The 12,846-nt window shown below is 35.1% G+C and overlaps 1 protein-coding gene across 1 annotated transcript in view; it reads left to right on the forward strand.

The window, feature by feature from the left end:
- The window catches only part of Fbxl2 (F-box and leucine rich repeat protein 2), an 87,598-nt gene that overhangs the window by 27,555 nt on the left and 47,197 nt on the right, over window positions 1-12,846 (forward strand). Inside the window, exon 3 of the mRNA XM_026405414.2 lies at window positions 12,599-12,653. Within this exon, the coding sequence (XP_026261199.1) occupies window positions 12,599-12,653 (55 nt within the window). The remainder of the gene's footprint in view (window positions 1-12,598; window positions 12,654-12,846) is intronic.

The raw sequence follows: 12,846 nt of genomic DNA on the forward strand, positions 1-12,846 counted from the left end.
TAAGATTCACAAACTTTCTTCACTTCAGTGAGTATATGAAAACAATGTCATGATAAATATTACAAGTTATTTAAGAAAATTATCTACCATAAAGTAGAATAAATGAGTTAAACAGCTATTAAAGATAAATAAACAGAATAGGTTTTTAAGAAACTCAGAAAATGAGATTGTTTCTAAAGGAAAAATAGATAAAGAATATAGAATTTGGGTGGGATAATACTTGAACTAATAGTGGCTGAAATCTTTCAGAATGAATTGAAAATATGACACCTCGAATTGTGGAAGCATACCAATTAGTAAAAAGGATCAATAAGTTCATACATGAATAACATTAAAATGAAATGGCAGAACTTCAAAGACTGGGAAGTCTTAAATAAATCTACAAGATGAGTTAAAATTTCCTGAAAGCATCAACAACTAAACCAATGACAAATCTCTCATCAGCAAAAATAGAAGAGTGGGAAAAATTTTTTCCATGTCTCAATAGAGATGAAAACCTTACAATTCTTTACTGAGCCAAATTATGTACAATGAAGATATAATTTAAAAAACAATAACTCTTTTTATAATGGTATAGCCACTGTGAAAAAACATTAGCAGTTCCTCAAAAAGTTAAACATAGAAATACCATATGACCTAGAAATTTCTCTTCTAGTTGTTCCCTTCTTTATATTCCAGGATTCCCAGTAGATGCCTAGAATGGGGTCACTGAACCCCATATATGAGGTGTTTTTTTTCCTGTGCATATATTTCAGTCAGTTTTTGTTTTTGTTTTTTTTGCTGTTACCAACAGACTTGACAATTTTAGAGGAAGGAAAGTGTATTTGGCACTCATAGTCTCAGGGATCTCAGTATATAAATGGCCAGCTCCGTTACTCTGTGCCTGAGATGAAGCAGGACATGGTGGTGGAAGAGTGTGGCAGAGGAAAGCAGCTCAGGACCTAATAATTGGGAAGCAGACAGATACTAAGCTCGGCTCACCAGGGCCAAGTTATATACCCCAAAAGCACACCCCTAGCAACCCGCCTCCTCCAGCCGTAACCTACCCGCCTGCAGTCACCACCCAGTTAATGCATTCAAGTGTATTAATGCACTGATTAGGTTAAGGGTCTCATAGTCCAGTCATTTCACCTCAAAACTTACTTGCATTGTTTCTCACATGAGCAAAATTTGGGGGCAGCTCGGATCTAAACCATAAGAACATACATACCTGTGATAAAATTTAATTTGTAAATTAGGCATAGTAAGAGATTAACAGTACTAATGGTAAAATGGAATAATTATACAATAATAAAAATTATGTGAATGTGATCTCTCTCAAGATCTCTATTGCTGTGCTCATTCTTCTTGTGAAAATGTGAGATAACACTTAAAAGAAGAAATTTACGGCTTCTTTTCAGCATAAGCAAATTGCCAGCATCTCTACTCTTGTACATTGGTAGCACTATTAAGTAAAATAGGGTTACTTGAACAGAGGCACTGTAATACTGCAGTCATTCTGATCACCGAGATTTGATAACCAAGACGCTGCCCAGATAACTAGGCAGGTAGCATGTATGATGTGTATGTTGGACAAAGGGATGACCCATGTCCTAGGACAGGATGAAGTGGAATGGCATGAGATTTTATCATACTGCTCATAATTGCATATAATTTAAAACTTACAAATTGTTTATTTCTTGAATTTTCCATTTAATATTTTCAGAGTGCAGTCTACCACAGTTGAAACCACAGAAAGCAAAAACATGGATAAGTGGGGACTAGTGTATATCCTAAACAATGAAAAACTACAGCAAATACTTGTACACAAATATTCAGAGCAGCATTATTCACAATAGCCAAAATGCAAAACCCCAAATGTCCAGCAATAGATGAATGTTAAATTGTGGTATGTGGTATCTATAATGAGATTTTATTCAGCTATAAGAAGGAAAGGAGTACTGATACATACTATAATTTGGTTGACCTCAAAAACATTATGTTAAGAAATGAAATCACAACCAAAAGATTCTATATGATTCCATTTACATGAAATATCCAGTAAAATAAATAAATCCATGGAGCCAAGAAGCATATTGGTGGTTGCCAGTGACTGAGAGGAGTGGGAAACAGGGAGTGACTGCCTAATTGATATGGTATTTTCTTTTGGAGTGATGAGAATGTTTTGAAGTGGTATCACACAATGTTGTGGATGAGTCAATTGAGTGTTGCTGAATTGTTAATGGTTAATTTTATTTTATTTTATTTTATTTTTTTTTTTATTGTTGGTCATTCAAAACATTACATAGTTCTTAATACATCATATTTCACAGTTTGATTCAAGTGGGTTATGAACTCCCAATTTTACCCCGTATACAGATTGCTGTATCACATCAGTTACCCTTCCATTGATTGACATATTGCCTTTCTCTTGTCTGATGTATTCTGCTGTCTGTCCTATTCTCTACTATCCCCCCTCCCCTCCCCTCCCCTCCCCTCCCCTCCCTTCCCCTTTTCTCTCTCTACCCCTTCTACTGTAGATCATTTCTTCCATTTGTATTATCTTGTCTTACCCCTCCTTTCCTCTTATATGTCATTTTTGTATAACCCTGAGGATCGCCTTCCATTACCATGCGATTTCCCTTCTCACTCCCTTTCCCTCCCACCTCTCATCCCTGTTTAATGTAAATCTTCTTCTCAAGCTCTTCGTCCCTACCCTGTCCTTGTTTACTCCCCTTATATCAAAGGAGTCATTTGGTATTTGTTTTTTAAAGATTGACTAGCTTCACTTAGCATAATCTGCTCTAATGCCATCCATTTCCCTCCAAATTCTATGATTTTGTCATTTTTTAATGCAGAATAATTTTATTTTATATGAATTTTATCTTCACAACAATCTAGTTGTAAAAATTTCTTCTTAGAGTTCATTTTTCTGAAGGAACTATTAAAGATAAACTTTAATAACTTTGATCGCAGAAGAAATTAATAGAAAAAAAAGAAATGGTAGTAAAATATGTTACCAATTGAGTAAATCTTAATGAATATTGACTATAAAATAGTGATAATAACTAATTTGTGGGGGCTGGGGATGTGGCTCAAGCCGTAGCGCGCTCGCCTGGCATGCGTGCAGCCCAGGTTTGATCCTCAGCACCACATGCAAACAAAAAAATGTTGTGTCTGCCGATAACTAAAAAATAAACATTAAAAATCTCTCTCTTTAAAAAAAAATAACTAATATGGGGAGGATTTGGTGAAAGTAAGTTTGAACTAAAATACTCAACAGTTTTAGTTGGATGATAAAGTAATTTAAGTTTGCAGAATAGAAGTATTGGTTAACTTTAGGCTACAGAAATATAATATCAGACAGACCTTAGACTTCTGCTTCTGATTAAGAAGAACATAAAGATTTTTGCTCCCGGGGCTGGGGATGTGGCTCAAGCGGTAGCGCGCTCGCCTGGCATGCGTGCGGCCCGGGTTCGATCCTCAGCACCACATACCAACAAAGATGTTGTGTCCGCCAAATACTAAAAAATAAATATTAAAAAAAAAAAAAAAGATTTTTGCTCCCATGATAATTGCAAGAAAAATTAGTGATAAAATTTGAAGATCAAGACATGATCAAGGATCAGGGGACAAGAAGAGGCCTGAATGAACTAAATTTCAAAGCACAAACCCTTCCTAAGTAAGCAGGGAACTACCTCATCTTCCATATCTGAGGTTGGGTGCCTGGTCATGGTATAGGTGGGTTTCCTTGACACAGAGACTAAACAATAGTTTAGAGGCACAATGCAAGAACAGATTATTTGGCCTAGAAATTCTCTCTTTTTATTTATTCTCTCCCAAGTTTTGCCAAAACGGCAGTAAGGATAGTACACTGAAGATTTGTTGAGGTCTTGACATTCTTACAGAATGTTGTTTGTAAAAACAAGCATTTTTATAGTGACACAATTGAGAACATTTGCCAAGCTTGACTCCAAACGCAAATTAAAACTGTCTGAAACTTCAGCTCTCTTCTAGATCACTTAGAGTATTTTAAAAATATAAATTTAGTGGCTCAACAGGTCAGAAATTGACCAAACGTAAATGATCTAACTGTACTTTAGCTGTGACTCAGCCCTGGCGCAACTCAACTTTAGAAGGATTATGAATGAGCAGACACTAAACTTCTAAAGGACAGCACTTCACTGTCTGGGAAATAAGAAGCCAAAATAAAATTGTACTATATACTCCACTGTTTTATCTGGAATACAGTCTTATGAGTCTTATGAGCATAAGACATACAGTCTTATGCTTATACAAATAAGCAGAAAAAGTGATTCATTAAAAAAAGTCAACTTAATCAGACTTTTTGATGATCTAATTACTGGAATTAGTTGATGAATACTTTAAAATAGGCATTACAAATAAATTAGAGAATTTACAGGAATATATGGTTACAATGAGCAAAGAGGAAATATTTCAGGAGATACATAGAACCTCTAAAAAAATACAGTATCTCAAATTTTTAAACTCATTGAATAAGTTTTTAGCCGATTGGTCATTACAGAGGAGGGAACTGGTGAACTTGGAGACAGGCTAATATCCCAACTGATAAACAGAAAAAAAAAAAAGATAGAAAACATTAAAATATCATTAATAATTTTTTAATACTTATTTTTTAGTTGTAGTTGGACACAATATCTTTAATTAATTAATTTATTTTTATGTAGTGGTGAGGATCGAACCCAGGGCCTTGCCCATGCTAGGCAAGCACTGTACCGCTAAGTCACACCCCCAGCCCCTCATTAGTAATTTGTGACATGATATTAAGAGCTCTAACATACATGTAACTATAGGTCCAAATAAAGAGAAGAAAATAATGGTACGTAAAAGTGTCTGAAGAAATAATGTCCCCCAATTTTTCAAATGAATGGTTTGAATTCCAAGTGAATAAATGCAATGAAAAAGATCTAGGCACACATTTAAATTCCCAAAGTGGGGGGAAAAAGGAAAATTTGAAAGACAACTGGAAAAAGCAGGCTTATATGTGTGAGGGAATAATGGTAAGAATGCTCATTGACTTACAAGAAATAATTCAAAACAAAAGACAGTGGAACAATGTTTTTAACGAGCTGAAAGAAACATTCCCAAACCTAAAATTATACATCCTGTGAGTTACTTTTAAAAACATAAGCAAATAGGAGCTGATAAAATTCATCACTCATGTTCCATAAATGCTAAAAGCAGTTCTTTTTATGAAGAGAAACCAGGCTCAAATCTATAGAAAAGAATGAAGAACACCATGAATGAAAGTGTGTGAATAAATATAAAATACTTTAACCTTTTAAAAAAGTCCCTTAAACAGTAATTGAGCATTTAAAGCAAAAATTATTATAATGTTGAGTTTATAACATGCCAGGTAAAATATATGGCAATAGTATCACAGAGGACAAGAAAGGATTGTTGTGTACCATTGTGGTGGTGGTAGAGATAAGGTGCTAATTAAAGGTAGACTGTAATGGGGATGCATAATATTGTACAGAGAAGCCATAAAATATACATAAATAGTCTTCAGTTATTTCAAAAGAGTGTTGAAAGGGAGAGGAAAATAACAAAAAGCCGATGAGTAAATGGAAAACAGCAATACACAGATTTTGAGTTAAGTTTTCTTGAGTATGTATTCTGGATATTAATCCTCTGTCAGATGAGTAACTAGCAAAGATTTTTCTCCCGTTCTGTAGATTCTCTCTTCATATTCTTAATTGTTTCCTTTGCTGTGCAGAAGCTTTTTAATCTGGTGCCATCCTGTTCATTAATTCTTGGCATTGCTTCCTGAGCTTTAGGAAGTAGCCTTGTGACCTGAGTAGTTCCTATAACCTGCCTAGAATCTATGACCTGAATAACTTCTGTTGACTGTACATAAGGACTTAGATGTTACAGAGGTTATAGAAGCTAATCAGGCCATAAAGGCTACTTAGGTCATACTGACTAAATACATCACAGAGATTATGCTGGTCATAGAGGATACCAAGGTAATAATGGCTATTGAGGCTGTGCAGGCTATACGCGTCATAGTGACTTCTAAGGTCGTTTACAGCAACTCAGGCCATAAATGCTACACTAGTCCTAAAGGATACTGAAGTCATAGAGGCTTCTCAGGTCTTTTAGGCTATTTTTGGCCATAAAGGCTACATAGGTCATAGAGGCTTTGCAAGTCATAGAGGCTGCTCAGGTTATACAGACTTGACATATCATAGAGGCTACTCAGGTCATAGAGCATACTCAGGCCAGAGATGTTAAGCAGGTCATAATGGCTACTAAGGTCACTTAGGCTACATAGGCCAATGGTGTACAGAGTTCACAGAGGGTGAGCAGTTCCATAGAGAAAGGGTGGCCTTTCAGTAAACATGCTGGGTCAACTGAGTAATCATAAAAATAAGAAAACAGAACCTTGGTACCTACCTCAGAATATATGCAAAGAGTAATTTGATATAGTTCATAGATTTAAATGTGAAAGGTAAAACAATAAATATTCTATAAGAAAATATAGAATAATAGAATATCTTCATAACCTTAGAGTAAACAAACAAATCTTTAACAAGACACTACCGTGTCTTCACAACTATTTTAAGAATTGAAAATCGGACTTACTACTAAAAATAAGAAAGTGTTCATCAAACAACAACCTTAAGAGAGTGAAAGGGAAAATGGATTTAGAGACAAAATCCTAGTCCAACAAAGTGTTCATATCCAAAACATATAAAGAAGTAAAAATCTATAAGAACCCCCCAGTTTTGAAAATGAACACTTCCCAACAAAAGACTTTCAAATGGCCAATAATCATATGAATAGTACTCAACATCACTGCTCATTTCAGGAAAATATATTTTGATTAATAAGATATGATTATATATTTACCAGAAAATTAGTGCTAAAAAGACAACAGTTAGGCATTAGTAAAGATATGGAACAACTGGAACTCTCATAAATTATTCATGGTAGGACAAATTGGCACAACTAGTTTGGAAATTTTTTGGCAATAAGTACTAAAGGTAAACATACTTTAACCTGTTAGCCAAGCAATTTCCTTCTAGGTATATATCCAAGTAAAATAAAAATATATATCTATTGAAAGAAGTGCACAAGAATATTTATAACAGTTTCATTCACAGTAGCAAAATGACCTAAATGTTGCTTAACTACAAAATGGATATATTGTAATTATATTGATTAAAAGAACACTACAGCACAATAAAAAGTACAAACTGATATATCATGTAGCTGTACCACACAATTTTAAATGAAAGAAGTAAAGACAAGGGATGTAGCTCAGTGGTAGAGTACTTACCTAGCATGCATCAGGCCCTGTGTTCAACTCTTAGTACTGCAAAAAATAAAATAAATAACAACCTTAAGAGAAAGAAAGGGAAAATCAAAGACCACGTAGGGTTTGATTCCATTTATGTATAATGCAACATCAGGTAAATCTTTGATAAAAGTTAGAAGAGGGGCTGGAGTTGTAGCTCAGTGATAGAATGCTTGCCTAGCATGTGTGAGGCACTGGGTTAATCCTTAGCACCATGTAAAAATAAATAAAATAAAGGTATTGTGTCCATGTACAACTAAAAATATATTTTTTTAAAAAAAGTGTTTAGGGTGTATTTTGTTTACTTCTGCGGGCATATAAAGGGTCCAAAGGGAAACTTCTAAGGTTGAACATATTCTATATCATGAGTGGGGAAGTGTTTTCCTGAGTATTTGTGTACATTTTTACACCTAGGATTTGTACAATTTAACAGATGTGTCTTATACCTCAATAGAAAATAATGTAGATGTATACATATTTCAGATCTGGCCATTGAATATACCTCACAGTAATTACCAATTTGGTCTCATTGTGCATACTTAGCATCCAGATTATGCTACATAGGCCAATGGTGTACAGAGTTCACAGAGGGTGAGCAGTTCCATAGAGAAATAAATTTTTAAAATATTGTTATACACAGAAAGAAACCAGAGCTTCTTGAAGAAATGGTGATTCTAGGTTGGAGGCTTATGTATGAGATGTTAGGACACCAAGTAAACTGAAAGTATTGTGTCAGAGTACTCAGGATTCAAATCAAAGAAATTCCCACTGGCCAAAATGGTCATTTTGATAAAGAATAAAATATTTAAATTGCTTTTACTACCCAGGGGCACTTTGCTACTGAGCTACGTCCCCAGTTCCTCATTCCCCACTTTTTAATTTTGAGACAGGGTCTTGCTGAATTGCCCAAGCTATCCTCCAGCTTGAGATCCTCCTGCTTCAGCCTCACAAATTGCTGGGATTACAGGTGTGCACTATTGCATCCAATTGATAATATTTCTCTTATTGAGGTTCTCCAGCTAATAAATACAAAAAGAATGAATAGAATGTCACCATTTTAATATCCTCAGAGAGTAAATAAAAATCTAGGCCTTGAGCTTCAGTGCTTCCTATCATTAAAGGAGAAATAACCAAATATGTGCCTCCTGATGAAAAGCATGTCATTTATAAAGAAGTCTTTTTCAAACATATAAGACAAATCTGAAACTGATCAGTATTATCCAGTTATCAATTTACAGGAAATCCAAAGGCTAGAAGAATGTTATGCCACATTAACAAGGGTACAATCAGTAAAATCCAGACTCTCAGAAAATACAATACTAATGATCTTGTTTCTTTATCAAAAGCACAAACTCACTCTTGTAACTAATAAGCAATTATAGCAAAGTTATAGGACACAAAATTATGCACAAGTATATACTTTCCTATATTACCAATAGTAGATTACTAGAATTTAAAATTTAAAAGTTATTTATATGACTATCCAGAGTGAAATACCTAAGTACAACTCTTAGCAAAATTTTATAAGATCTATGAGGAAAACCACAAAACTCTAATAAATCAATGATACCAGTAAAAATAAATTCAACCAATGAAATCAAATGGAGAGGTATTACATTTTCATGGATAGGAAGATTCAATATTGTTAAGATGTTAATTTTTCTCATGATGGTCTATAGATTCACCACAATCCCAGTCAAAATACTACCAAGTTATTTTGTAAATACTGATAGACTGATTCCAAAGTTAATGTGGAAAAGGAAAAGACCCAGAAAAGCCACTGCAAAATACTGAAAGAAAGCAGAGGAAGCTTTACTTAAAGCTAATTGACTTTAAGACTTGGTAGTAGCTATAGTAAATCAAGGAGTGGCATTTTTACAAAAATAGACAAATGGATCATTGGTACAGAATAGAGTAAGAAATGAGTCACAAAATATATCCAACTTATCTTTGACAAAGGAGCAAAATGAATTCAATGGAGAAATGTTTTTAAACAAATGGTGTTAGAACAATTGGGCATCTATATGCAAAAAGAAAAAAGAAAAACTCTATGTAGACAAACCTTGTACCTTTCATAAAATCCAACTCAAAATGGTGTATCTAAAAGTAAAGTAAAACTGCTAGAAGAAAACATAGGACATAGTCCAAGTGACCTTGGATTTGGCAGTGAGTTTTTAGATACAACATCAAAAACTCAGCTCATGAAAGAAAATATAAGTTGAACTTTGTTAACATTAAAAGCCTCTAAGGCTGGGTCCAGTGGCACATACTTGTAATCCCAGCAACTCAGGAGGCTGAGGTTAGTTTGAGGCCAGCCTTAGGAACTTATTGAGGTTCTAAGCAACTGAGACGCTGTCTCAAAAAATAAATAAGAAAAAGGGCTGGGGATGTGGCTCAGTGGAAAGCACCTCTGGGTTGAATCCCCATTGCCTAAACAACAAACCAAAACCTCTCATACAAAGACATTGTTAAGAGAATGAAAGGGTAAACCACAGACAGGAATAATATATTTATCAAACCTATTTAATTAAGAACTAGTGTCCAGCATATATAAAGAATTCTTAAAATTTGTAGTAAGAAAACAATCCAGTTTTTTAAATGGGCAAAATATCTAAATAGATGTCTGACCAAATAAGATATAAAGATGGGCTGGGGTTGTGGCCCAGAGGTAGAGCGCTTGCCTGGCATGCATGAGACACTGGGTTCGATCTTCAGCACCACATTAAAAAAAAAAAAAAAAAAGATATTGTGTCCACCTATAACTAAAAAATAAATATCAAAAAAGTTATATTAAGGGGCTGGGGATGTGGCTCAAGCGGTAGCGCGCTCGCCTGGCATGCGTGCGGCCCGGGTTCGATCCTCAGCACCACATACCAACAAAGATGTTGTGTCCGCCGAGAACTAAAAAATAAATATTAAAAATTCTCTCTCTCTCTCTCTCTCTCTCTCTCTCTCTCTCTCTCTCTCTCTCCTCTCTCACTCTCTCTTAAAAAAAACATTTAAAAAAAAAAGTTATATTAATTAAAATAGGACTTTACTAATGCAAAGATAGACTTGTGGAACAGAATATGAAGCCCATGGGTGCTATGGCAATGCTTGCCTTGTGAAGACATGATTATTACATTTGAGTAGGAAGCAATTTCCATGAAAAAGATGTTTCAGAGGGGCCAGAATTGTTTCCTATTCCTTTAGCTGTTTCTATTACTAGTACCCCTGGTTTTGTAATTCAGAGCATTACATTTGTTCATCAAAATATGAGTCTGGAATTGGCTCAGTCTGCATTTTGGCAATTTGAGTTTCATCATGCCTATTTGTATAAATTCAGTTGCTTTCAGCTTAAAGGTGTATGGGGGGATAATATAAATACTTCAGGCAATGTACTTTTTCATTCAGTAACCATAACACCGAGTAGTAAACATAAGATGAGAAATATGAATTTCTGTTCCACTTCTTAGTTCCTGTGTGTCTCCAGCTCACTGAACGAAAACTATTTCATTGGGTGATCCCATTTGAAGAAATAGCATCTAGTCCAATCCTGGGGTTAAAATAAAATAAAATCCTGGGGGTTAAACTTTCCAAAATCATGGATTTGGACCCTGTAGCCAGCCAGACCAGTTGAGTTCAACTCCTAGCTTCACCCTATCTTGTGTGGCTTGGTCAGATAATTTAATCTCATTGGGCTCAGTGTCCTTATCTGTAAAATGAAGGTTATAGTAGTATACACCTTGTAACATCGTTTTGTCAAATAATGACTAAGATAAACTATGGATGGCACATAATGCAAAAACAATTTTAACTATTATTATTATTACCAAGAGTTGGTAAAGGATATAGTCCTCCAAGATGGTACATTTTTAATTAATTACAAGGGAAACTTGGCTAACTCCTTTTCCACTTTCATCTTATTCTTTAGAATCCAACCTGTCATGAAATGTGGTTTTACTGTACCTGGTGGTTAGTTTTTTAGGGATTGACAGTTGTGGCTGCTTGTGGAATGGTCATACGACATGGAAGATGGCTTTTGGGGGTAGGAGAGCCTGTGGATTGGACAGGATATATTCCCATAGTCAATGGATGATTATAGATACCTGGAATACATTTAATATAAATATTTAAGTACACGTATTTTAGTCACCAGCATTTTCTTCTGTACAGAAATCCACTAATCTTTATTAGATTAATGCAGCCCTTTTTATGCCTCTGTCTCTTACTTTTTGCTAAAGCTTTTATTGTAGAATGACATCTGTGCAGTCTCTAGTCCCATGTGCTGCTTGTGGGTGCATCTTGTAGCAAACAGTGCTCTGGCATTCCGGGATTTTGCTATTCATCTCTGAGTCCATAAACTTTTTAACTCACCACTGATTTTTCCTTTGAAAAATGTTTAGGAGCCTTATAGTTGGCCTTTTGCCATCTCCTCTTTCTCCCCCTTCCACACACATGGCATAGACGCTTACTTACCTTTCACGACTACCAAAATCGACGCACAAATTGGCCCCACTGTGTTTCCAGCAGGCACTTGGTGGCACTTCAGTGCATACACTGTTTGTCCACTCTGCTGTCATCAGTAGCTCCTCTCTACTGCCAGAATGTCAGGACCTCACTCAGGCCCCTGCACACTGGCAGCTACTGCTTCCTCTAAGACGCTTTACAGAAGTCAGCCTGTTTTTGTTTGCTTCTCTTTGCTCCCCCCACCGCCGTGGCTTCTTGACTTTTGCTCAGGAAAACTGGTCACTTATAGACTGTTTGAACTAATGAGCTCCATCTTTCTGCCAAATGGTGAACAAATACATCAAACCAAATGGGTTTTATCATTTAGCTTTTGGGAGCCATGTTATTTGAGGCTCAAACATCTGAGCCTATTTGGTGCACCTACCGCCTAAAGAAGGGTTTGTGCTGTGTGTCAGGGGCATTAAAATTAGAAGGATTTAGTTATCACCAGGTTCGCTTCCTGGGAAATGAGCAAGCTGGCTCTTGAATAGAACTAGTTAGGGTCTACTTTCTCATGTTCATTTCTGAGAATCAGGGAAATAAACGTTTAATGAATTCTGTTTTAAGAGAATTTGTATAGGTGTCTGAAGCAGCTTATGAGCATGTAATCATTTAATATTTCACAGTAGGGATGTAAAATTGTTGTGTACTTGTGTGTTGCAAGTTGAAGAATCTTGAAAAATGTACATATCCAGAAAATGCATTAAATTTTATTTTTCACAGTATAATTATTCTACAGTGTTAACACTATCTCATTTTGTGTTTTCCTGGTTTTTTTTTTTTCAGAATATTTTCCTTCTTGGACATAGTAACTTTGTGCCGATGTGCACAGATTTCCAAGGTAGAGTGTTCACTAGATTTTTAATCAATAAATATCAGGTTTCATTAGTCTAAAGATGAATTTTAGTTCAAATAAGCCATTAAATTAAAATTTATCTCATATTTAATATAATCATAATTTAATATTTGTTTTATTAATTTGATACATTGAGAATTAAAGTTTGGAAATAGAAACTTTGCGTCAAGACCCTCTT

The sequence above is a fragment of the Urocitellus parryii genome, chromosome 3, assembly GCF_045843805.1.
Source record: "Urocitellus parryii isolate mUroPar1 chromosome 3, mUroPar1.hap1, whole genome shotgun sequence".
Lineage (NCBI taxonomy): Eukaryota > Metazoa > Chordata > Mammalia > Rodentia > Sciuridae > Urocitellus > Urocitellus parryii.